Consider the following 26,576-nt stretch of genomic DNA (forward strand, 5'->3'; position numbering starts at 1 on the left):
CAATATAACGTGCTATGCCCTGAGTAACATATGATACTATATTAAGGTTCTTACTAGCCTTTTATGACCATGTACATAACCAAGATGCCAGATCTCTCGCTATTTGTGCGTGCCTGCTCAGAGTCGAAGTGTGTTAAGCTGAAGAGGGAGGGGTATGGAGGGGGGTAGAGGAGGCAGGGGGTACAATAAAGCTCTTGGATTGGCAGGTTGTTGGTGTTTTATGGCATGATAACCTATGTTGTATTGTGTTACTGTGTTTTATGAAAATTAGTATTAATGTATACATTAATGCCAATGCAAATAAAAATTTCAATTAAAAAAAATAATAAATTGTACAATTATAGAAACCCACTTTAAATCTGCAATGTCTCAGCATATACTTTCGCAAAAAGAAAATGCCTTTACTTGTTTCCTAAACTTTAAATAACCTCTTTCCTAACATACTATTATAGGCAGTAAATTCTACAATGACAGAATTGCCAAGGAGAAAAGCTCTATAGACTGTTGATTTCAACCGAACAGGTGCAACAGACAGAAGAACAAGTAGATTTTGCCCTGATGATCGTAACACACACACACACAGGGGCATACCATTTTAATCTTCCCTTTAAACAATACTCATTCATAAACATTGTTTTATGTGCCATAGTCAAACTTTGAAACAGATTCTTACATTTACCGGTAACCAGTGCAATTTTTTCCAATGTTACTTTGATGATATTTTACTTTTATACCCCTATCTCCTGTTTCCAGCCATGGTCTCCACTCCATTGAAGCGTCCTTCTGCCGCTAACACAGGAATTACAGACCTCAGAAGACTTTAGCTTGGCCTTGCATGTACCACATGCGCTGCAGCATATGCCATGCTCTGTGAGAGCCGCCATCGTGGAGTCGCATGCAATCCCCTCACACATGGCAGCCACCGCTCCCAGGCCAAAACAAATAAGGGCACTTACCACCACAGACTCCCAGATCAAGTCTCCCAGAGAAGGCCCCCTCTCCCTCCTGCACCGGCCACAATATAATGCTGAAAACCCTCCTCCTGAGAGCCTCTTATTTTTATTTTAAAGGAATAGGATCCCTTCCAAACCAAAGAAAATATTTCCTTGATCCACTGCCAGGAGGTCCAGGAGAGAGAGAGAAGTTCAGGGAATGAGGAAGCCAGATCACTGGCTATAAAATTCTCTCCAGCAAGCCAGGGTACTGCTAATCCAAGGGTCACTGATCTCCCTGACTGCCCCTATTCCACCAGGGGGATAGCCCTCATACAGCCTAACACCCCTGGGAGCAATTTAACCAAGTTCTTTTGAATATCATGTCTCTAATATGACTGCAGGGTTACACACCACAACCATCTGCTGGAGACAGAATATTGAGTGACTGCAGGTGGTACCCTGGCTTAAGTACCAATGGTATAGTGAAGCTTTGGTTTTCTGCCTCCATCTGCTGTTTGGGATGAAAAACCCACTCATGTGGACTGATCTGGGTAACAAAGAGGAATGATGATTTTGGATTGGCTAGGTGCCTTTGTGATGTCACAGACCATGATGAAAGTGGCTGATTGTGATATCGATCATAACATAACATTTATAATCACATAAGGGTGGCCACAGCTCTACTACATCACTGCATTCCAGTTCCAGAATAGTGTTAATGCTAGAAAAGCAAAGAAACATATGCTGTGAATCTTGAAAAGGTTATCTAAGAGCTGCTCACACAAAAGGTTTTTATAAGGTGTCCACTGATCCAAAATATAAGATACAGTTATTTACCAGGCAATGTCGCTAAGCGTATGATAATGCACATTTGACAGGTAACCAAAGGGGAACAGCTGCTGGGTATCATAGAAAAGCACAGTGTCTTCCGAAGCCACTGCAAACACCATCCGATAGGGCTGGTTAATAAGGCCCTGGTTTGGCTTCTCTGAGGTTTCATCTAAGGCAGAAACACCAAAAATTGTTAGGGGATAAAACAAAAGTAATACCAGCCTTCTGACCCCATTCCAGCAACAGAAATATCAACTCTATGGTCCCCATGGCTGGCAGAGCACTGTTCATGTGGGAGGTTTATTTGCTTATTTATATTTATAATTCGTATGTGATTTCTGCTACACATCAGAAACTGCAGAGCAAGTTACAATAAAAAGGAAAATTGGTTCTTACCTGCTAATTTTCATTCTTGTAGTACCACGGATCAGTCCAGACTGCTGGGTTTTACCTGCCTTCCAGCAGATGGGGACAGAGAAAAACTTGAAGAGCATCTCCTCTTAATCTGGTGTGCCACCTGTGTCTCTTCAGTATTAACTTTACCAAAGCAGAATAACCAGTTTAAACAATGGTCAGATCAAGCAAGGACAAGAAGAAACCATACAAATTATGAACATACAAGAAATAATCTGTAATCTTCTTCTGCAGCATGTAGGAGATCAAACAGAAAATGCTGTGAATAGAAACAACGAGCGGATTCTCACTGCCAATTCCCCCCCCCCCATGGGTGGGTGTCTAGACTGATCCGTGGTACTACAGGAACAAACATTAGCAGGTAAGAACAAATTTCTTTCCCTGTACGTACCCGGATCAGTCCAGATTGCTGGGATGTACCAAAGCTTCCCTAACTGGGGTGGGACCTGGAAAGTCCCACTCGAATGACACTGCTCCCAAAATAGTTGACATCTGGTGCCTGGACATTCATACTATATGTCTGGCAAAAGTGTGCAGAGACTTCCAAATCGCTGCTCTGCAGATTTCTTGCAGTGATACAACTGGTTCTCTGCCCAGGAAGCAGCTTGTGACTGGATCGAATGAGCTTTAATACAGTCCGGAACAGGCCATCCACAGCAAATATAAGCAGAAGCGATAGCCTCTTTCAACCAGCGGCATTGGTAGCTTTCAACACTTTATGCCCTTTCTTAGCACCACTCCACAGAACAAAAAGATGATCTGAAACCTGAAAGGCATTGGAGACCCTTTTGACATCTAGGATGCTTCAATTCTTTAGTGTGAGGAGTATCCCGATCGAAAATAGGAAAGGCCAGAAGTTCCACTGACTGATTTAAGTGGAAGGCCAAAACAACCTTTGGAAGAAAAGAGGGAACCGTTCTGAGCAACACCCCTGAATCAGAAAACCATAGAAAAGGCTCTCTACAGGAGAGGCTTGAATCTCAGCGATCCTCCTAGCCACCAAAAATACTGTCTTGAGAGTTAAATCCTTTAAGGTGGATTTCGAGGGGCTCAAAGGGAGGTTCACAACACCTGGAGCACCAAATTAAGACTCCACGAAGGACAAATTGAACGGACCGGAGGGTTCAAGTGCTTCACTTCTCTAAGAAAACTTACCACATCAGGGTGTGCTGCCAAAGCCGCACCCTCAATCTTGCCTCTAAGACATCCCAAAGCTGCTACCTGTACCCAGAGGGAACTAAAGATAACCCCTTGCTGAGGCCTTTCTGTAGAAATGCAAGAATCTGTGCCACTGAGGCTTGACGAGGAAGGACTCCTTGCTCGCTAAACCAAGAGTCGGAGACCTTCCACACCCTGACATAAGTTATAGAATTAGAGGTTTTTGCGCCCATAAGAGTGGATATGACATCCTCAGGATAACCTCTCTCTTTCTCAATTGTCTCCTCTCATAAGCCAGGCCACTAGACAAAAGCGATCCACCTGGTCTAAAAATACCAGACCCTGACACCAGTTTGGAAGATGACTTAGGCGCAGAGGACCGTCCAAGACCAGGTTGACTAGGTCCAAGAACCATGGTCTCCGAGGCCACTCTGGAGCTACTAGGATGACCGTCCCTGGGTGAGCTTCTATTCGCCTCAGAATCATGCCTACCAGAGACCATAGAGGAAACAAGTAGAGCAGAATATCACGGGGCCAAGGAAGCACTAGTGCATCTACCCCTTCTGTCCCATGTTTCCTTCTGCAACTGAAGAAGCATGGTGCCTTTGTATTCTTTTGAGTCACCATCAAGTCCAAATGAGGAGTCCCCCATCAGTGAGAGATGAGCATCATTGCGTCCCAGGACAGCTCCCATTCTCCGGGGTCCAGTCGTTGACAACTGAAAAAAATCCACCTGTACATTATCAACCCCCGCTATGAGAGAGGCTGCCAGCAGGGCTAGATGACATTCTGCCCAGGCCATCAGTTTCTCTGCTTCTAAGGCTACTGGACGACCTTTGGTTCCCCCTTGATGGTTGATATAGGCCACTATCGTCGCATTGTCGGACAATACTCTCACCGCCCGATTGTGGACTAGAGGGAGAATTCTCTGCAATGCCAAGCACACTGCTCTCGTTTCCAGGAAACTGATGGACCATTGCGCCTCCTCCTGCGACCACTGGCCCTGAGCCGACTAAGACTGGCACACGGCTCCCCAACTGGATAGACTGGCGTCTGTGGTTACTATCAACCATTGAGGCACCGCAAGATCCACACCTTGCTTCAAGTGGTTGAGGACAAGCCACCAACCAAGACTGGACCTGGCGGACTCTGTGAGTGGTAAGGGAACCTGGAACTCCTCCAAAAATCAGATCCCAGCGGGAAAGCAAGGCCCTCTTCAAAGGCCTCATATGAGCAAATGCCCACGGGACAAATTCCAGAGTAGATGCCATGGAACCAAGAACCTGTAAGTAATTCCAGACCCTGGGTACCAGCAGTGTCAAGAGACGATGAACTTGCTACGTCAGCTTGGTTATCTGTTCTTCCATGAGGAAGACTTGCCGACCCAGGTATCGAATCGCGCCTCCCAAGAAGTCAAGGACCTGGAAGGAAGCAGATGGCTCTTGGACTGATTGATGACCCAGTCGAGGGAGCACAGGCGGTGTAAAACTTTGTGTATCGCCAGTCTGCAAAGGTCCTCCGATTTCGCTCGAATAAGCCAGTCATCTAGGTATGGATGAACCAGTACTCCCTCTCATCTGAGAGTTGCCGCCACCACCACCATCACCTTGGTGAAGGTGGGGGGAGCTGTCGCCAAACCGAACGGTAGGACCCGAAACTGAAAATGCCTCCCTAAGAACCATGAGCCAGCGACATCTCTGATGATTTTTGTGGATTCTGATGTGCAGATATGCTTCCGTTAGATCCAAGGAAGCCAAGACCTTGCCACTGTGCACTGCCGCAATGACTGGGGGTAGGGTTTCCATCTGAAAATGTGGCACTTTGAGAGCATTGTTCACCTGTTTGAGATCCAGAATCGGACGGAAAGTGCCTTCTTTCTTGTGCACCACAAAATAGATGGAGTAACGCCCAGTCCTGTATTCGTCTGGGGGAACTGGATCTATGGCCCCAAGGCCTTCCAGCCTGTTGAGGGTTTGAGTCACAGTCTGCTTCTTTACCAATGCCCCACAGGGAGAAATCAGGAACAGGTCTCGAAGAGGCCGAGCAAATTCTAATGTGTGACCGTGTTCTATGATGTTTAGAACCCACTGGTCTGAAGTTATTTTGACCCATTCCTCATAAAACAGGGACAGCCGTCCACCGATGACCGGAAGAGAGGAATGGGTCGGCTTTATCTCAATGAGAGGATCTGGGTCCAGAAGACTCCGTCGTGGGCTGGTCTGCGCCCTCGAAAGAGTAGGACCAGGAATGAGATCTCCCCGATGTTTGCCGCTGTCCCAGGGAAGCTGCCCTGCTCTGTCAAAAACGTCTCTGACCCCAAAAGCAAGAATGGGGAGGGAGGAAACTTCTAGTCCCTCTAGGCTTGTCCTCGGGAAGCTTATGCACCTTATTGTCCCCTAAAGACTATCAGCTGCTCCAAATCATTCCCAAACAGGAATTTTCCCTTAAAGGAGAGCACCCCCAGCTGAAACATCAGCTGACCAGTTACAGCCACAAGAGCCTTCGGGCCGAAACTGCGGACACCATAGTCCTGGACGAGGTCATACAAGGCATCCATGTCATACGATACCGCCACCTCCAAGTGCTCTGGCCTGCTCGACTCCTGAGGAGGTCTCTAGAACTGAGGAGTTGTTGAACCCACTTCAGGCTTGCTTGCTGCATGAGACTGCTACAGACGGCAGCCCTCACCCCTAGCGCAGACACCTCAAAGATTCTCTTGAGGTGGACTTTGAGCTTCCTGTCCTGGAGGTCTTTAAGGGTTGCCTCTCCTGCCACTGGAATAGTTGTTCTTTTCGTGACAACCAACACCGAAGAATCCACCTTGGAAACCTTCAAGATTCTCCAGGGACTCCTCAGGCAGCGGATAGAGCTTGTCCACAGCTCGCTCCACTCGCAGGCCGAATTCCAGCGTGTCCCACTCCCAAATCATCAGCTGTTGAAGCATAGGATGAAAAGGAAAAGTCCTAGCTAGACAAGAACAGGATCCACTGTGTCGTGACCCAGGACATCCTGAGGGAGCAAAATTCCCAACTCGGCAAGGACATGCAGGATCAGTGGGTCAAGCTCATCTCTCTGAAATAAGCGAACCACCCTCGGGTCATCACCCTCCACCTGAACGGACCTCTGTTTCCTCATCCTGATCCAGCCCAATGAGGGGGAGCAGGAGGCTGGGGAGAGTCAGGGCCTGGGTGCCCCCACAGGTCCAAGCCCATGTGATCTCCACGAGGTGAGGGACCCTGGATCTTCCGAATCCAAACAGCCCCCTGCGGCTCCAACCGCCTGGGGACTTTCTGGGGCGGTGGGTCTTCAGGCAGTCCACGTGCTCCTACCTTGCCCGGCTGTGATCTGCTCGCTAAATAGGCTTTGTGCATCAGCATCACAAAGTCCACGGTAAAGGCAGGTTGGCCTCTAGGATCCCCTACCGGGAGAACAGGGTAGTCATCGGGGAAATCTTGAACTCCCAGGACTCAAATCCGGGGGAGAAAGTTGTGGCGGGAGATCCCCTCTCCCTGCCGCTCGAGCTGATGCGGCAGCAAATGTATGCAAAATGGCTGCCGTTTCAGAGCTCAGCGGGAACGGGTCAGCCTCATCCCCCCTGCACAGTCGGCTGCTTGCCTGCACCACGGGACTTAGCTGAATTCTCTCTGCCACTTCAGATGTTCCCACCCCGCCGGGGAGGCACCGGGAACACAGGCCTGCTTGGGAGAACTGCGAAGCTGACTCCCCCCAGGCGGCGCACAAAGACATACGCGGTATGCCGGAGAGGGTAAAAGGTAATTTCAACAAGCCTTCCCTTAATCTAGGACCTCCCCAGCTACAGTCACACGCCAAGGCCCTCTAGTCAACGCACCCCACTACCGCTATTGTAAATATTGTTGTATTGATATTGTTTAGTTCCGAATCTCCTCTACCACTGGCTCCTCTTCTTCCCAGTTCGAGTACCCCTATTTTATTGTAACTTTCGCTATCTTGATGTTCATGTTAACGTTATTTCCCCCTTGTTCCATGTAAACCGATTTGATATGATCTGTATCATGAATGTCGGTATAAAAAAAAGCACTAAATAAATAAATAAATGTGTGCGGGCGTCCATGTATGGTGCTGAGCAAGCCCTAAAAAACAAAACAAAACAAAAAACAAAACGAGCAGAGCCCAGGAGCCTGAAGCGCGATAGCAAGATAAAAATACTGCCGCCGAGCATGGAGCACAGCTTTCCTGGTTTGTTTTTTTTTTTTTTTTTTTTTTTTTTTTTTTTTTTTTTTTTAAAGTCAAGCCACTCACCCAGAGGAATTCAAAAAACTTTCCTGGAGCCGATGCGAAAGAGGGGGAGGGACTGTACCACCGGTAATCAACTCAGGCACCTTACTGGATCAAGGGAGCAGGCAGGGTGTCCAACCTCAGAGCTCCGGAGCTACCTCAAACCAGGAGGGATCGTCCCACCAGGCCCTGCCTACTCCTGGGAAGATCAGTATCACTTGTAGGCCTGCTGCACAAGCCTTCCCTTGTTGTCCTGCTTGATCTTTTTTTTTTTTTTTTTGTGAACTTCAAGATCAGTTCAGGACCGCAGGTTCTGCACCACCTCCATCTGCTGGAGACAGAAAAATACTAAAGAGATGCAGGTGGCACACCAGATTAAGAGGGGGTGCTCTTCAAATTTTTCTCCGTCTCCATCTGCTGGAAAGGAGGCAAAACCCAGCAGTCTGGACTGATCCGGGTACATACAGGGAACAATCATTTTCATACAAATTTAAATCCTCCCAATCCTCTAAAGAGACACACTAACCACTCTGTAGTGTTTTTTTGTTCTCCTGCTGATAATTAAGAATATAAAAAATTGACAGAAATGGAGCTAGTGCTAAAATTAGACAGCAACTTTGAGAGTAATGAGCTACCTCCTTCCTTAATCTCCAAGAGGCCCATATTCAATTGGCTGTGTCCAGTTAATTTTATCTGAATTTTCACCCCCGAATATGGCCAAGCTGAATATCCAGCAAAAGCTGAGCAAGTAACTGTAAACTTGCTATATGGCCAGTTACCCAGGTGACTCCGTTTGGACACAGTGAAACCATGCTTTAGAAACAACCTCCTATGCCACCTTTTTCTTCCCAGGCAACAATATGCCTGGACAAAATGCAGCCAGTGAGCAGGAGGAAAGGGGTAGGGAGAAAACTGTAAATCTTTAAAACTCAGGATTTGTCAAGCCAACTCCAAAGGTTAGCTGGAGAAACCCTTTGAATATGGATCTCTAAGGGAAAAGGGCCCTGTGCGGGCAGATACATGCTCTAATTCTAACAGAATAAACTATTTTCATGCTCTTTCAATAATTTTAATTCTACATTTTGCAGTTCCACATCTGTTCCTTTATCTTCCCATTACAATAATGGGTGCAGAGGAGGCTATAGTTGGCTAAAAAGTGAAGCTGCCATTCAAAACTATTAACACAAGGTTCACCGTACCTTTATTAGCGATTGGCCTCAATTCAAAGTAGACTGGACAGCAGCGAACAGCAAGTGTAGCCTTCGCAGGACAAGGCAGATGGGCTATGGGCCTGACAGAAAGGAACATACTCCTTAAACACACTTCGACTGGGAATACTGCTACTACTGTGCACTCAAAGCACCTTCTAAGCAGGACCCCAATGTGCCATGCAATTTAACATTTCAGGAAAAAAACAGAAGGAAGTTCAACGTACCTCTTCAAATTTTTTCTTGAGAAAACATATGTAGTGTTTGTGACATTTTCTCCTACTTCAACACATCCAGCTGTAAGAAAAAATAAAATCACTTTTCTTCACCCCAAACACTGGACATTTTAAAATTAAATTGAAGGACAAAGGGAGACTTAACAGCCTTACTTGTAAATAAATACTTATCACTTAGCACAAGAGGCTAGGATTTTTGGAAAATCATCTGGTTTTAAAAATCAATCCTTTTTATGGAGAAATTTTTACCTGTTAGTTTTCTTTCCATGAATCCTCCTACACCAGTCCAGTCCAGACAAGTGGGTAATGATTCCCTGCCAGCAGATGGAGGCAGAGCTCACAGTTTTCCTTTGTGACATCACCACCACTACTTAGGGGGTAATATAGCACAGAGAAAAAAAAACCCAACATGACAAGGCACTGAACAGATCATAAACATTCAAATTAATAAAACTCCTCCAAAACTTGTGTTTTGGAGAAAAGATCCTCTGACAGCACACTACCTGCTCATGCACAGTGGAAAACCAGGACTAACTTAACAAAAGGAGAGGACAGGAGAAACCAAGAGCTGAAAATGTACACGGCTAAACCAAAAGGGAGTACACTCTGAGTTGAAAATGCTCTTGCAAGAAACAAAAAACGAAGGTAACTGATCTAACTGGATGGGAGTATGAAGATATGCCTCCAAAAGGTCCAGACATGACACAAACACACCTTCCCGTACTACCATCAGCATGGAACAAAATGTTTCCATTCTGAATTGAGGGATGAAAAGATTGCTATGTACTCCCTTTAGGATAGGCTTGTTAGGAATCACAAAATAGAGCGAATACTGACCACGACCTGATCTGGGAGAGGATCCAGAACCATAGCTTGCAACAGCTGAAGTCTGGATAGGTATCTTGAACAGCCAACCTCTTGGTGGCTGAGACACAGGGAGATACCATGAAGGTGCTGTGAATAGGAGAGGCAAGTCCCACGGCATAACTGAAGCAGATAACATCCAGTACCCACCGGTCTGAGCTTATTTGGGCCCATTCCTGGTAAAACTGTTGGACGTGATCACCCAATTAGGGGCACCAAAGAGTGAACCTGCTGCACTTCATTGTGAAACCTGACCGGCTCCTGAGGAACTTGCTGAATCGGGTTTTGGCTTTTTGGAGACATAAAGGAACTGGTTCTTTCCCTTAGGCCTTAAAAAATAGCATGACTGCTTGCCAGATCTATAACTTCTGGAGTTTCAAATTTGACCACAACCTCTGCCTGAATTTTTTTTTTTAAACACAAATTCTGACCTCAGAGAGCTTTTGCAATTTTGGATCTCCGAGATTCTTAACTAGTTGGTCAAGATCTCCTCCAAACAAAAAACTTTCCCTTGCATGGAAGCTTACTCAGCCGAGACTCTGACCAAGAATTTGCCACCCAGTTGCAGAGCCAGAGAAGTTTTCTGGCCACAATGGCAGAAGCTGTTGATCTGGAAGAAATTCAGAGAAGATTGTAGAGGGCATTAGCTAAAAACACTGTTGCCGATTCCATTCGAGCCACTTCTTTACTTTCTGTTAGCTGCTGAATCTATTGCAAGAGCACCCATGTCACCAATCTCCACAAATAGATATTTGGATTGCAAGGGCTGCAAAAGTAAACATATGCCTTAATGGGAGCTCAATCCTCCTGTCCTGAGCATCTTTAAGAGATGTACTCCCCTCCACCAGGATAGTGATTTATCTAGTAACCACCTTGACAAGAGCATCCATTTGAGGCATCTGGAACAAATGCTGGACTGCTTCCTAAGAAAAGGGATACAGCTTACTAAAATTCTTCACTTATTTATTTAAAAATGTTTGTGTACCGCTTTTACAATTTGGAGATTAATCAAAACGGTTAACAAAAAACATACATAATCTACAATTAGAACTAAAATTAAAATTAACTAAAAACAATATAAAATACATAAAAGTTCAGACAGTAACATACCAAACATAGGGCCTTATTTTCCAAGTGGCTCGCACGTGATAAGGGATGTTTTGCACGCGAAAAGTCCCTTATTGCGTGCGATACCAAAATGGGGGCGGAGTCGGCCCCGGAATTCCAAATAGCCACCCTAAAAATCTCTTGTGGTGACACTGACATTCAGCCCAGGATGCTGCTTACGACCATGTTGAGTGAGCTCTCAGACCCTGAGACACCGAACAGCCCATACAAATGTACGCCGAAACTATGGCCTCTTTCAGCCATCGTGTTATGGTCACTTTCAAAGCTTTCTGCCCCTTCTTTGCACCACTCCAAAGAACAAAAAGATGATCGGAAACTTTGAAACTGTTAGTGACTTCCAGATACCGTAACAATGCTCGCCTCTGATTCAGACACCTTAACTTTATATACTTTATGTAGCTCTTCACCTCCTAACCTTTGTTTGCTCTAAATTATGTATATATTTCACCCGCTCCTACCTCCCTTTTCATATAACTTTCCGTTTTTACTTTACCCCTGCCCTCCTTGCACTATATTTCCTTCCCTCATAGCCTTCCCCTTATCTCCACTTTTTCTCCCCCTTTTCTTCTCTCTCCCTATTCCCCTTCAACCCCCTCTCTCCTCCCACATCCTTTCCCGCACTACTGTATCAGTCTTCTCTCTCGGCCCGTTAATCTTCTGCTCTCTCCCCCCTAAGTTTCGTTCCCCCACACCTTGTACCTCAATCATGTTCAATGCTACTTAATTATGTTCATTGTAACCAAATATTATACCCCCTCCAAGTTTTGCTCACCCTGTTCTTTGTATTACGTTCAAGTTCTCTGTAAACCGATATGATGTACCCACGTATACCGGTCTAAAAAAGCTTTTAAATAAATAAAAATAAATAACTCCTTATTCAATGCAACCATCCTATCCAAATTCGGGAAGGCCAGTAACTCCACTGTCTAGTTCAAGTGAAAAGAGGAAACAACCTTTGGAAGGAAAGATGGCACCGTAAGCAAAGAGAAACCAGAATCCGAAAACCTGACGGGGCCTGTAGCTCAGAAATCTGACTAGCTGAACAAACTGCCACCAGAAAAAACAACTTTTAAAGTGAGATCCTTCACTGTTGCCCTGCACAGCGGTTCAAACGGTGCCCCACACAAAGCTTTAAGAACCAAGTTTAGGCGCCATGGACGGCAAACTTTCTGCACCGGGGGGACGCAAATGTTGGATTCCTCGTAAAAAAGCGTACTACATCTGGATGCGCAGCCAGAGACACACCGTGCTTCTTGCCCCTAAGGCTCCCCAAGGTGGCCACCTGGACTCTTAATGAGTTGAAAGTAAACCCTTGCTGCAAAAAGGACAAAATGTGGGCCACTGAAGCCCGAAAGGGATCTACACTATGCTCCCTGTACCAAATCTCAAACACCTTCCACACCCGCACGTAAGCTAGGGAGGTGGACTTTTCTTGCTTGCAACAGAGTAGTAACAACGTCCTCCGGATAACCCTTATCTCTTAGGCGCCTCCTCTCAAAAGCCAAACGAGCCACCGATCCAAAAATATAGGACAAAGAAATAAACTAGTTAGTAATAGTTGGCACCCAATTAATTCTAAATTGTGAATGTTGCTGTATAAAATATAATTGTTTATTAAAGAAAATCTTTAAAGAAAATTTTTTTTGTAAATTATATGGATACATTTTTTTGAAAGGAAATAGACCTCAGCACCGGCCCAATGATTCTGTTAAAAAACAGAAATACATCCTTGAAAGCCGAGTTGGTACAATCACTGGTCTATGATTTATCCTTTTTTTTAATTCTTAATTTTAATCCTTAAAATTGATACTAAATATAGAATTTTATTAAAATTGTTTTGCTCAATAATGAAAAGATTATTTATTGTGAATATACTGTAAATTGGCCAATTGCCCAACCACCCAGATTTAATATTAAACTTAGTTTCTTTTTATAACAATGGTTTTCCAATTTCCTACCTAAATTTGATATTGATCACAAAATTTTTTGATAATGTCAAAATTCAGTTGTGCAAACTTGAACATTGGGTCAAACTGACTCTCAATGATAATATATGGTTGTATCTCAGACACTTCTGTGAAAAGGAGTTAGATTGTATAAAACAATTCCAATCAACAATGGTTCAATTGTATGGATTTAGGCGCTGGGTCAAAGCTAGCTTCCAATAACATTTCTTGTCAACCACAGTCCAAAATTGTAAATTCTGATGAGCAACAATTCAGTTTTAAAGGTTGCAACACAGAGCCGAACTGGCTTGCAGTGATGATGGTGCCACCCGACAGTAATGATAACAGGAAAACCCGTTTACGTGATGGCAAAAGCCTTTCTTGTCCCGACAGTGACTTATCTTATCGTCTTTTAGCCCACATATCTTATGGCTGTGCGGTCCACTTCATTTCCTTTACTGAAGCTGCCGCAATCGCTTCAATTTCTTTATAGAAGCCGCCGACGTTGGCAACGTTTCGGAACCTGCATCAGGGCGAGCTTGATACCGGACAAGACCCGACCGTAGAGATGCTCTTGTTGCAAAACTACTGCCACTGACCGATGAGAGAGGTCCTCCGACTTCGCTCAAATCAACCAGTTGTCCAATTACGGGTGGACCAGGACACCTTCCTGCTGAAGAGCTAAAGCTACACCACCATCACCTTTCTAAAGGTCCTTGGTGCTGCTGCCAAACCGAACGGCAGGGCACAAAACTGAAAATGATTTCCAAGGATCATAAACCTAAGAAACCTTTGATGGTCTGGATGAACGGAATTTGGAGATAGGCTGCGGTCGAATCTAGAGAGCCAAAAACTCCCCCTTGTTCACTGCAGCAATTACCGACCTCAGCATTTCCATCCGAAAACGGGGTACTTTGAGTGCCAGATTCACCTTCTTTAAATCCAGAATTGGGTGAAAGGCGCCGATCTTCTTTAGGACCACAAAATAAATGGAATAGCTTCCTAAACCTCTTTCCTCGACCAGCACTGGGACTATGGCCCCCAACAGATGTAGGTGATTGACAGGTTCCCGAACCACTCACTTTTTCTGCTTGTAAGTGCAAGGGGACTTCATGAACAAATCTTTTAGCTGCCGAGCAAATTCTAAAGCGTAACAGTGTTCTATCACACTTAGGACCCATTGGTCCAACATGATCTTGGCCCACTCCTCGAGAAAAGATGTTAACTGACCTCCAATGCATAGAACAGAGGAGAGGGCCGGCCCTGCTTAATTGGGAGGACTAGGCTCCAGCCTCAAAAGGATTGGGTCCAAGACTGCTGCCTTCCGACTCCTTGTCTCTGACCTCCACCCGAAGGGCGAAACTGACGGGAATGCTGGCTCAACCGGAAACAAGACCGTGTCGAAGAGAAGCTTCTGCTGAGTCTCGGCTTGTCCTCTGGCAGCTTGTGTCCTTTAGTCTCTCTGAGAAGCTTCACCAACTGCTCCAAGTCCTCTCCAAAAAGCAACTTCCCCTTAAAGGGAAGTGATCCCAGCTGAGACTTAGACCAAACATCCGCAGGCCAGTTTCCTTAACTACAAAAGCCTTCTGGTGGAAATCGCAGACATTATCGAATGAGAGGAAGTGCGTATAAGATCATACAAGGCATCCACCCAGTAGGCCACAACGGCCTCTAGCCATTTGGCCTGCTGCGCGTCCTCCGGAGATAACCACTTGTCGGACTGCAATTACCGCACAGAGTGCAATCCGGCCCGGAGCATAAAACTGCTACACACAGCAGCGCAAATACCCAATGCAGACACCTCAAAAGTCTTCTTGAGATGCACCTCCAACTTCCTACCCTGTGTATCCTTAAATGCGGCCGAACTGGCTTCTGGAGATCATTGTCTTCTTCATCACGGCAGACACTGAAGCATCCACCTTCGGCATCCGCAAAAGATCCAACGTGTCTTCAGGCAAAGGATACAACTTCTCCATAGCTCTGCCAACCTTCAAGCCTATTATCTGGAGTCTTCCACTCCCAAAGAACTAATTCCTTCACTGACTTGTGGAAAGGAAATGTTGTGGTCGGCCTCCTAGTGCTCCACATGACTGGATCCACTCCTTCATGGTCCAAATCCAATTGGGCTCTTTAATACCTATTTCATTAAGAACATACGGTATTAAGGGCCACAATTCCTCCCGGCGAAACAGGCGGACCACTTTTGGATCATCCCCCTCCACCGAAGGAGCTTGATCCCGTGCCTCATCTGGGTCCATGCCGTCTAAACAAGGATCTACCCCTGAAGAATCAGCCGCTGGAGAGTCCTTGGCCTCCAAGCTCCCTGAGCTATCTCCAGTCTTCCCCTGGGGCAACTGTCGAGCCAGAATTCTCCTAACTCTGGTTGCTCCACCAGGAGGCCCCTGCAGGTCCAGTGGCTTGAGATGGCAACGTCCAGCTGCCCTTTTTGCCAAAAAAGCCTTGTGCATTATCGAAACAAAATCTGGGGAAAAATCCCCTGCTTCCTCAGGATCCTGCTCCAGGAGGGGTCCTCCTCATCACCCAACAGAGAATCCCTGGGCCCCTGGGGGCCTTTGATCAGCTGGCAACAGCAGTGGGGGCAGGGCAGCATCCCTTCAAGCCTGGTCAGATGCGGTCGTGAAGGAGGACAAAATGGCTGCCATTCCAGCCAAAACCAGGAAGGCACTGTCGGGCTGCTCTGATCCTCCCGCACTAATTGGGGAGGATTGCTGCCTGCTCATTGCCCTCTGCGTGCTCCCCGAGCTGCCTTCCCCCAGGAGATGCAGCAGGAGCAAATGTTGGCATGAGAAAGGCGCGCACGTATGTCCCCACAAGATGCGAACTGCCTGCCATGAGGCACCGTGGCAGAAAAGCATTGGGGACCTTTTTTCTGCCTTTTTTTTTTTTTTTTTTTAAACAAAGGTAAAGTTGTCCCGGAGTGGACCACGTTGCTGGTAACCAATGCAGGATGGCCGACAACCCGCAGAACGCCGAGAAGTAGAGGCACCTGACCGGCAAAGTTTTTTTTTTTTTTGTTGTTGTTTAAAACTTTATATTTGCTGCTTCAGGCTCCAGCTGTCCACCTGAGGTAGGGGGAAGAGTGTACTTGCTCTACCAGGTATCTTCCCCCTCAGTGGGTAAAGGCAACGGGCAGACTTAAGGGTTTCCAACCCCTCCCGCACGTGAGCTCCTCCACCTGAAAAGATGGCCCCACCAGGACCTACCAACCTTCAGGGAGGGCCAAGAAACAAATCTCTAATCTCTTTTTTTTTTTTTTAATTCCTTTAAGACTGCAGGATTTGCACCACCTTCCATCTGCTGGAGACAGAGAAATACAGACAACTGCAGATGGCACACCAGGTTATGTTACAGTGTCAGTAAAACTTTCTCTGTCTCCATCTGCTGGAAGGGAGGCAAAACCCAGGAGTCTGAACTGATCTGGGTACGTACAGGGAAATACAGAGATAGCCATGAGCTATTCAAGCTTCCTGTCCCAATGTGTCCACTTGATAGATACAGAGATTTTTCAGTGCAAGGTCCCAATGCTTTGGAATGCATTACCTGAAATCCTGAGGTCTTCAGAAATCGGCTGAAAGCGTTTTGCTTTCCTCAGGCATTTGAGTTTGCGATCAGATTTCTATCACCTGGGGCTCTTTGTTTATTTTGTGAGTATTAGATTAGTATCTTGTTGGTTCAACATCATGTTTTAATTATGTGTATTTTTATATACCTTGTTTTGAATGATGGATAAGGCGAGATCTTTTTAAATAAATAAGATAAATGGGTGATTTGGTAAAGGGATAAAATATATCAACTAAACATCAACCCAACGCCTTTCTAATCCAGGAAATCTTGCACTGCTATTACTGTTGCCCTGAATAACACAGAGATTTACAAAAATAAAAAAAAAGTGATATATCTGAACTTCCATACCAGGCGTGAGAAGCAGAGATCCATCAGGTGTGAAGCTCAGCCTCCGGAAGAAGGATTTCATACTGTCATCGTGAAACATTCGATAACTTTTCACCTGCGGCATTCCAGAAAACAAGTAAACGAGATAGCCATCCTGACCCCCAAAGCATTAGCAACATAGTGAGACCATTTATCACATTCCTGCATTTATTTCAAGATTGAGGTAGGCAACTCCAGAAAATCCTTAATGAGGCTTGGGTTTCAGAAGATTCACCCTGAATATTTCATCAGAAATATCTGCAACATACATTTTCCTAAAAACTAGACCTGTTAGCGGCTCTTTAGGACCAGAGTTGCTTATTCTCACACTTGATGGTATGAGTGTGTTTACTTTAGAAACTTTTAAAATTTAAGATTTTGTAGCTTAACCAGAGTTCTCTTTAAGTTGAGCAGCCACACAATTCCCAATGTTGCACTATAGTGATTCACAGTTAATGGCACTGGCTAGGCCCCATCACAGGTACTCTGCACAACCTTGCAGCTCCTCTTATAGGAAACTAGGAGCTCAGACTTTCCCCACTAAGACCAGGCAAAGATGGAGACTTGTTTTGTTTTCTGTTGTAGTTTTAGTGATGCTACATCATTTATGCCAGTTTCCATCACATTATTATAGAGAAAACTGTAAAGAAATCTGTAGTGGCCCGTATTCCATGATATGCTCCTCCCCCTAAACAGGGAAAAGGTGACAGATTGATGAGAGACTCTAAAAAGGAACCATTACTTTCTCTCATGGTCAAACAAAAATTAAAGCAATATTACAAACACACTAGCTTGTCTCTTCTCCTGAGCTGTTTTTCTTTTTCAGACATGCGGCAGTTTGAGAGTTAAAAACAACTGCTGTCCCCAATGCCCTAGTGTATTTTCAGTAATCTGTGCAGAAGCGATTCTTCCTATGGGCGCCGTGAGGAAGGCTCTTCACGCGCAACTGCCTGTCATGATCTACAGGTGGAAATGGCTTCGCTAAACCCCAGCACAGTGTGCTGTACCATGTGGGGACAGAGTCGCTCACCTCTCCTTCGGCGGCTGCTCCGGGAGACATCTTACTGACATTAAACGCCACCCTCTTAGTCTGCGTGCTGTACACTCTCATCACACTACACAAATAAAGACAGCACCGTTAACTACATAAAAACTTTTCAACGTGCAGGGATTGTGGGTTTTGGAAGCATGACCAAGCAGTCTGAGAACTGAACTGACAGGAGAAATCTTGTAATGGCCTTGGGCAAGTCACTTCATTTCCCTGTATGTCCGTTCCAATTCCTGGCTCTTCCATGGACTGTGTGGGATCTTGGTCAGGTCATCCCTAATGACAACATTCTGGTGACTGCAGTGCTCCATCAATGCATCAATAATTAATTTGGAATAAAATGTTTGCTGGGGATAAAAATCAGTGGCTTTTGCTTTGGGTCTTCAGCACCTGCAGACAGGACAGCAGCAGCCAGTAAACTGCTCTGTCGCATCCAGATAGAATCGCTACTCAACTAAATGAGTGGCTATCAAACATCAAGAGAAAGCATGCCAGGTAGCAACCTACCGATCACAGCTTAGGGTTGCAATGTACTGTCCCAGGGGGTCCCAGGCTATGCCTTGCACATAACTCTTGTGCTCATTAAAAATTGAAACCTTTTGCCCTAGAAAAGAAATTAAATTTGCCAGGATTAAAATCAACAGCATTCTTTTTCATGTTTTCACTACAAATGACTGTATATCACATGTACCAGTGGCTTTAGCATGTGCACACACAAACAGCTTCTGAAACAGTACTAGTACAGTACACGTCACAGAGGAAAACCACAGAAACAGAAAAATCCTAGCAGAGTAAAAACAAACATTTAAATCAGAAATAGAGAATCCATACATTATTAAAAATATATACTTTGAGAACTGTAAAGGTGCAACATAGCAAAGGTCAGACATTTGGATTCTCTGGAAGGAGAGGAGCAAGTCTTGTAAAAACGGAAGAGATCAGCTGATCCAAAGGAATCCAGCCTGCCTCCTACTGGAAAAGGGCATCCGAGCTCTACACTACAGTCTCTGATGAGTTTTACCTTTACTAACATCCCACATGATAGCCGTGTTATCCATGGATGCAGACGCCATGAAGTTCCCATCAGGTGTCCAGCAGATATCATAGACATCTTCTAAATGTCCCCTAATTAAAGCAAGATATTTCTATTTAGAAAGAGCTGAACACACCAAGAAACAGTAGTAAGGTTTAGCATTTTGGTAGCAGTCATACTATTATCGCCAGTCTTTATTTTTATGTCAAAGAAATTAAATCAGCACCATGAGAAGGGAGGAAGAAAAAAACAGAACTAATGGCAGAGGCTTCGAATGTACAAACTGGAAAGAGATAAAGATAATAAAAGGTGTTGCGCACACAGGTGGCAACAGCTGCCTATGCCCAGTGAGACAAACTGTTCTTGCAGCGGCCATCTTTTTGCACACACCTGAGAAGAATTTTACTCGTAAGTTCTAATAGGGCCTGACATCAGGATGACCTTCACTAGTTGAAAGATTAGGGACATGGCTACTCTGCTTGGAAGGAGGCTTTGTCTCTGTTCAGATCCTTTACACACACTTCAATCAAGTGAAGAACCAACCTCAGAGCACATGCAGAAGAGCTGAGCTCTAGCAAGTAACAGCTTCCATATGCTTCACTGAGCTTCCCTGACTATGTAATCACAAACAAAATATAAAATCTCCAGTCCTGTTTGATATAACTCAAGGTCAATATTTAAGGAATTTGTATGGATGACATATGCTCCAACAGCAAAATCAGAAGCTTTTATTTATTAGGAATAAAGCTGCTTGCATCCCCCTTCTCTCTCAACTGGATTATGTAATTTCAACTCTAGCCTGTATTTATAGCAGTCAAACCGGGGGTAGCTTATCTTCATTTTTCCCTGTTCCAAACATATTTTCTATTTTTAATATAGTCTGTACTATTCCTCACATTTGCTTTAAAGTACTACAACACAAGCCTCAAAGCATTAGATTCCATGAAGGATTTTGTTTACCGTAAAGTTTTAACAACTGTCCAGTTCTCCTTGTTCAGGTGAATTTCGTCCTCCTCCTGGAAGGCAGTTGATTCTGGTTCTTTGCTGTCATTCAGCTTCCACAATAATATAACCGCATCTGTAAGACAAGGGGGCTTCATCATGCTAATCGAAATCCTCAACGGCAGGCCATGTGATTTTTCTCTGCAAACTACTTGTTCATGGCCTGCCGGTTGAGGATTTCGATGGGTCGATTAGAAGATTGGTGTCTGAGTGTGTCTAAGCCAATGCATGTTATTGTTGAGTAGGGTTTTGTGAATGATTGAGAGAGTTTTATAGAGAATTCTATAAGAGATGGGGGTGATATGATCATTTTTATGGGTGTTCGTTAATATTCTCACGGAGGCATTTTGCAGCATTTGTAGAGGTTTGATGATGGAGGCAGAGAGACCTAGGAGAAGGGAATTACAGTAGTCAATTTTCGAAAATATGGTGGCCTGCAGGACAGTACGGAAATCATTATGATGGAGTGGTCTAAGTTTTTTGAGGACTTGGCGTTTATAGTAGCACTTTTTTTTATGGTTGTGTTAATGAATTTTTTCATGTTTAGTTGGTTGTCAATCGTGATGCCAAGGTCTCGTACATGTTGTGTAAATGGAATAGTAGAGGGGGGGGGGGTTGCTATGAGTGGGTGTTATATTGAGGTGGGTAGAAATGATAGAAACATATAGAAACATAGAAACATAGAAATGACGGCAGAAGAAGACCAAATGGCCCATCCAGTCTGCCCAGCAAGCTTCACACATTTTTTCTCTAAATGATGATGATGGGTTTAGAGGTGTTTAGGGCCAGGTGAAGGTCTGTTAGTAGGTAGTTAATTGCAGTGAGGCAGTTTTCCCAAGTTTGGAGGGATTTGGAGAGGGATTCAGTGATGGGTATGAGGATTTGGACATCGTCCGCATAAATATAGTGCATAAGGCCTAGATCCTGGAGGAGTTGGCAGAGGGGCAGGAGATAGATATTGAAGAGGGTAGAAGAGAGGGAGGAACCTTGTGGGACTCCTTGAGTCAGTTTGATGGGCTTGGATTCTTTGTTTCCTATTCTAACTTTGTAGTGTCTGTTCGCAAGGTAAGATTTAAGCCAAAGTAGGGCTGTGCCTGTGATGCCAATTTCAGCTAGGTGGTTAATTAGTATGTTGTGGTTTACAGTGTCAAAAGCAGAGGATATATCAAGTAAGGCAAGAACGTGTGACTGGCCATGATCTAGACCCTTGAGAAGGCTGTCTGTGAGGGAGATTAGGAGGGTCTCTAATGAAACATTTCCGGAAGCTGAATTGTGTAGGAAATAAGATATGATTTTCTAGATGCTCTGAGTTGTCTGTTGACAACTTTTTCCAAAATTTTTGCTAGGAAGGGCAGGTTTGAAATGGGTCGGTAGTTAGTTGGGTCAGTCAGGTCTAGGTTAGGTTTTTTTTTAATAGGTTTGACTATGGCCTGTTTTAAGGCTTCCGGGACTATATCATGTGAGAGAGAGAGAGAGTAGTTGATTATCTCGGCTAATGTATTTGGGATCATTAAGAGAGCTTTGGTGGGGATGGTATCAGAGGGGTGTGATGAGGGATTCATCAAATATGAAGGAAGGTTCCTAGAGCAGTATCACTCCTCCAGCAAGCATTCGGAATCATAGGGTACCATTTTGCCAGTTTGTCAGGGCTCGAATACCACCGAAATAATAGTTTATATTCATTCTCAATCATTGCAGCAGACATGGAATGCCTCCCTATACACTGAAAACAAGAGGAAAATTTCATCTATCTTTTTCCCATTAGCCCCCCAAGTCCATATAAATCCTCTCATCTATATATTTTAGACATTAATTTGGGTGGTTTCTTAGCGGCTACACAAAAGCCTTCCATCAAAGGAACGCCTTTCATGATATCCCGGTGAATCTCAGAGCTGTGTAAAAAGTGTCTTAATTGAGCATAGGCTAAAACAAATCAGCATTAGAAAGAACATCCTCTCCCTGCAAAGTTGGAAACGGCTTTATGGCCCCTGCCGTCCAGATTTAGTGCACCCGAGTGAGCCCTTTCTCTTCCCATGCATGAAAGATCCAAGATTCCCATCCTACTGGAAAGTCTGAGAGTGAACAAAACCTTGCCGGGAAAAGATAGCCTCTCTTCCCAGTCAGACTCTCCCTCCATTTGTACCATAGGGTCACTGTACATCTCAAAGCTGGCAGTATGTATTGCCCCCTAAGATCCGGTCTCTTTCTATCCCAGAATGTGTCTTCAATAGTTCCCCTTCCCAATCTAAATTGTTCAATATTCATCCACTGCTTTTTACTACTTGGGAGGTGGTACTCCACCACTGCTTGAAGTTGTGAGGCAACATAATATTTTTTTTAAATGTGGAACCCCAAGTCCTCCCTTACTCTTAGTCCTATAGAGAACTTGCTGGGCCACTCTGAGGTCTTCTTTTCCAAATATAGGAAAAGAATCATTTTTGCAGGGACTGAAACCACTCATCCGCAATTAAACATGGGAGCACTTGAAACATATAGCTAAGTCAGGGAAACAAGTTCATTTTCACAATTGCAATCCTACCCATCCAGGACATCTATATCTATCCCATTTCTGCATATCTTTGTAGATGTTGTGAAGTAATGGATCATAGTTCACCCTAAAAAGATCCTTCTGATTTAATACTATATTAACACCTAGATAGCGCACTGGACCTTTCGTCCATCTGTAGGGGAAAAGCTGTGTTAATCTAGATTTTTGCTCTATTGTGAGGCTAATAGGTAGAATCTCAGATTTATCCATATTGACATGAAATCCGGAGACCCCACCAAACTGCTCTAATGCTCTTGTCACCTCCCTCAGGGACCTATCAGGATCCGTTACTGTGAAGATATCATCATCAGAATATAAAGATATTTTATATTGGTCTTTGCTTAACAGGACCCCGTGTATATCTTCTGAGTTACGTACCACTTCAGCCAGTGGTTCCACACTCAATGCAAAGAGTAGGGGTGATAGTGGGCACCCTTGCCTTGTTCCCCGATGAATGGGAAAGGTATTTGTATATCCTCCATTTATCTTAATATATGCTTGGAGTTCCTTATACAGTTCTTTTACCCATCCCAAAAAATGCCCTCCCAATCCCATCTTTTCCATCACCGCAAACAGAAATGGCCAGTGGACTCTATCAAATGCTTTTTCAGCATCGATAGTCAAAAGTACTGATTGAATATGCTCCTGTTGCACCACTGAGATGAGATTCATAATCTTCTGAATATTGTCGGAGGTGGATCTCCCCGGCATAAACCCTGCTTGATAGTCTTTGATCAACTCTGGAATCAATGACCATAAACGATTGGCTAAAATCTTGGCCAGTAGTTTCAGATCTCTTTTGTCGGCTCTCCTTCACCCGCGGCCCGCCCCCCGACGACGTCAGAGGCAGCGACCAGCAAGGAAACAAAAGGCAAGTCCCTACCTGCCTTCCTCCTTTTTTGCTGGCTCTCCTTCGCCTGCGGCTCAGCGAATTCAGCGCCCAGACCCACCGGGGTCCCTAAGCCCGAGTCCCCTGACGCCATTGTTGGGGTCCCGAGTACGCCTCTCACCGGTCCTCCCCCCACGCGGCTGAAGAACCTGCCCCCCCCCCCCCCCCCCCGACGACGTCAGAGGCAGCGACCAACAACTCTCTGAGAAACAACGGTCTACCCCTTCACTGTAAGCAACGCCCACCAATCATGTCACTACCGTAAACTACTTCAAACAGCACTTCATTAGGGAAGTAGCACACAGGCGTCGTGCGCCCCTTAGTGAGCACTCTTCACCACAGAACCAACGACGAACCTCACACCGACAGACCTGATGACTCTCAAGTGGACTTCTCCCTCCACCAACCGTAACTACCACTGCGCTTTACGCAGCCCTTCACTCTTCACCATTCAATTCTAAAGAGCTCTCACGGTGTTTATTTGCCATACCAGTCTGCATTTTTTCTGCTGTACCATTTTTGCATCCTACTTATAGCCCTCTCATTGTATCTAACATATCCTTTTCAACCTCCCTCCCCCCCTCCAATACATCCCATACTGTCCATCCCCTCTGTTCATTGCCAACAGTCCCCAATGGCATCCTACCCCATCCCTCGTATCCACTACCCCCGCTCCAGAATACCCCCCTCCCACGCCATCCTTCCACCCCCCTTCGCAAATCCCTAAACCCCATCCTTATCTCCCCACTGACACAACTGTTAGGCTTCACCACCCTCTCCTTAATACTCTTCAATGCACAATCCCTATCTAAAAAGACACCCATCCTCAATGATATCTTAATAGATTGCAAACCAGACATCCGTGCTGTCACCGAGACGTGGTTTAAAGACTCAGATACTGCCCTCATCAACCAACTACCCACCTCCTCTTATGAAATTTTCTCCATCCACAGGCCCAAAAGAGAGGTGAAGGTATCCTCTTGGCAGCCAAGAAACGTCTAAACCTGAAACCCACCCGCATAACCTCTCCACCCAAGCTTGAAATAGGCCTTTTTAGATCAGCTGCATTGCAAATCTGTTTAGTGTACGCCCCCCCCTACCTTCCTCGAGTCCAACCCCTCACCTTTAATTTAATTCATTGTTGACTTGATAAAAACTGATATCCCCTCCATTATCCTCAGACTTCAATCTCCATGTAGACTCCTTACCCCTCTCATCATGCGAAACCTTCATTCAGTCCCTCCACGCCATAGGTTTCCAGCAAATTATAGCATCCCCCACACACAAAGCCAGTCACACTCTGGACCTGATCTTTATCAACTCTAACGTCCTTGTCCCCTCCACTCCCACTTGCACCCCTGTTCCCTGGTCTGACCATTACCTAATAGAAGGCCTCCTCTCCACCAACATCCCTCTCCCAAGCAGCAACACTCTCTGCACCACCATAATATCCAGAAAATCTTGCCCTAGCGATGAGCTTGCAGCTGCACTATCGACCTCCTTACCCAGTCTTGTCTGCTCCGATCCTGTCACAGCACTAGCATCCTGGAATAACCTTACAGGAGATATCGCCAACAAGCTTTGCCCAATCTCCAAACGAATCATAAGTGCAACCTCGAAACCTACAAAGCCATGGTACTCACCGGAGCTAAAGACCCTAAAAAACAGTCTCAGGCAAAAGGAGAGAAAATGGCGCAAGGACCCAACCCCACAACACTCCTCCATCTACAAAACTGCACTACACAGCTACAGACTCTCAAACAAAACACAAACGAGACTTCTACGCCAAAAAAATCCATGATTTCAGATTCAACCCCAAAGTGTTTTTCTCCTACGTCTCAAATCTTACCACACCTATCCCCCCCCACGATATCTGACTCTGATGCAGCATCCAAATGTGAAGAACTTGCCAACTACTTCCAGAGTAAAATCTCTAACCTCCTCTCAAGATTCCCCCACTCCACCAACTGTCCCTCCCCCACCCTACCCACCATCCCTACACCCTCCCAACACACAATGGCTGTCCTCAACTTCACCTCCTCCAAAGAAGTCGAAAACATCCTCAGAAAACTCAAATCTTCCTCCCATCCCAATGACACCATCCCCTCTAAAGCCCTACTAGCCATCCCTAACTCCATAGCCAGAGCTATAGCATCTCTCATCAACTGCTCTCTCACCCATGGGACTGTCCCAGACCCACTCAAGCATGCGGTAGTCAAACCCCTCCTAAAGAAACCCTCCTTGGACCCGAAAGACCCTGCCAATTTTCGCCCAATCTCTAACAGCCCATTTATTGCCAAGCTAATGGAAAGAGTTAATTCACAACTCATGGACTTCCTCGAAAGTCATGCGATCCTCCATGTCTCACAATTCAGCTTCCGAGAACACTAACACTGAATCGCTACTCCTCTCTCTATCTGACCACCTCCTCAGAGGCATGGGCCAAGGCCAAAGCTACCTCCTCGCCCTCCTCGATATTTCAGCAGTCTGCAACACCATCAGCCATCATCACCTCCTGGCTCGTTTGGAAAACATTGGCATCACAGGCCTAGCACTTGCCTGGATCAAATCCTTCCTATCGAACAGAAAGTTCTCTGTTAAAATCGGCAACACCTCATCCACCCCCCACCCCTTACATCAAGGAGTCTCGCAAGGTTCATCACTTTCATCCACCCTCTTTAATGTCTACCTCACCCCCCTCTGCCAACTCCTCTCTGATCTTAAACTAAAGTTCTATCTCTACGCTGATGATGTCCAGATCATCATTCCTATCCACAACTCCATCTCCGTCGCCCTAAAGCATTGGGAAAGCTGCCTCGTGGCCATCAACTCCCTGCTCACCAACCTCCACCTTGCTCTCAATACAAATAAAACTGAACTCCTGGTTATCTCCTCCCCCTCCACCCCCCTAACTATCGATCCCAAGCTTAACCCCTCTACAGCACAACCATTTGTAAAGGACCTAGGAGTTCTCCTCGATCATCAACTAAACATGAAGAACTACGTTAACTCCATCCTTAAAGCAGGTTTCTTCAAATTCAATGTACTTAAAAAACTCAGACCACTACTATACAACCAAGACTTCTGTACAGTGATCCAAGCCTCTACAAACGCTACAAAATGCCACA

General features: G+C 45.3%; 1 protein-coding gene across 7 annotated transcripts in view; it reads right to left on the minus strand.

Moving 5' to 3' along the window:
• CHAF1B (chromatin assembly factor 1 subunit B) overlaps positions 1 to 26,576 on the minus strand; it is a 76,257-nt gene that overhangs the window by 25,126 nt on the left and 24,555 nt on the right. For 6 of the 7 annotated variants that reach the window (XM_029603478.1, XM_029603476.1, XM_029603477.1 and 3 more), the window contains exons 4-11: positions 19,970 to 20,087; positions 18,998 to 19,101; positions 18,484 to 18,580; positions 17,959 to 18,043; positions 16,911 to 17,004; positions 9,031 to 9,100; positions 8,795 to 8,886; positions 1,773 to 1,935 (exon numbers count right to left, since the gene is read on the minus strand). In XM_029603478.1, the coding sequence (XP_029459338.1) occupies positions 1,773 to 1,935; positions 8,795 to 8,886; positions 9,031 to 9,100; positions 16,911 to 17,004; positions 17,959 to 18,043; positions 18,484 to 18,580; positions 18,998 to 19,101; positions 19,970 to 20,087 (823 nt within the window). The remainder of the gene's footprint in view (positions 1 to 1,772; positions 1,936 to 8,794; positions 8,887 to 9,030; positions 9,101 to 16,910; positions 17,005 to 17,958; positions 18,044 to 18,483; positions 18,581 to 18,997; positions 19,102 to 19,969; positions 20,088 to 26,576) is intronic. The other variant, XM_029603482.1, reaches the window with a different exon arrangement.

The sequence above is a fragment of the Rhinatrema bivittatum genome, chromosome 5 (assembly GCF_901001135.1).
Source record: "Rhinatrema bivittatum chromosome 5, aRhiBiv1.1, whole genome shotgun sequence".
Classification (NCBI taxonomy): domain Eukaryota; kingdom Metazoa; phylum Chordata; class Amphibia; order Gymnophiona; family Rhinatrematidae; genus Rhinatrema; species Rhinatrema bivittatum.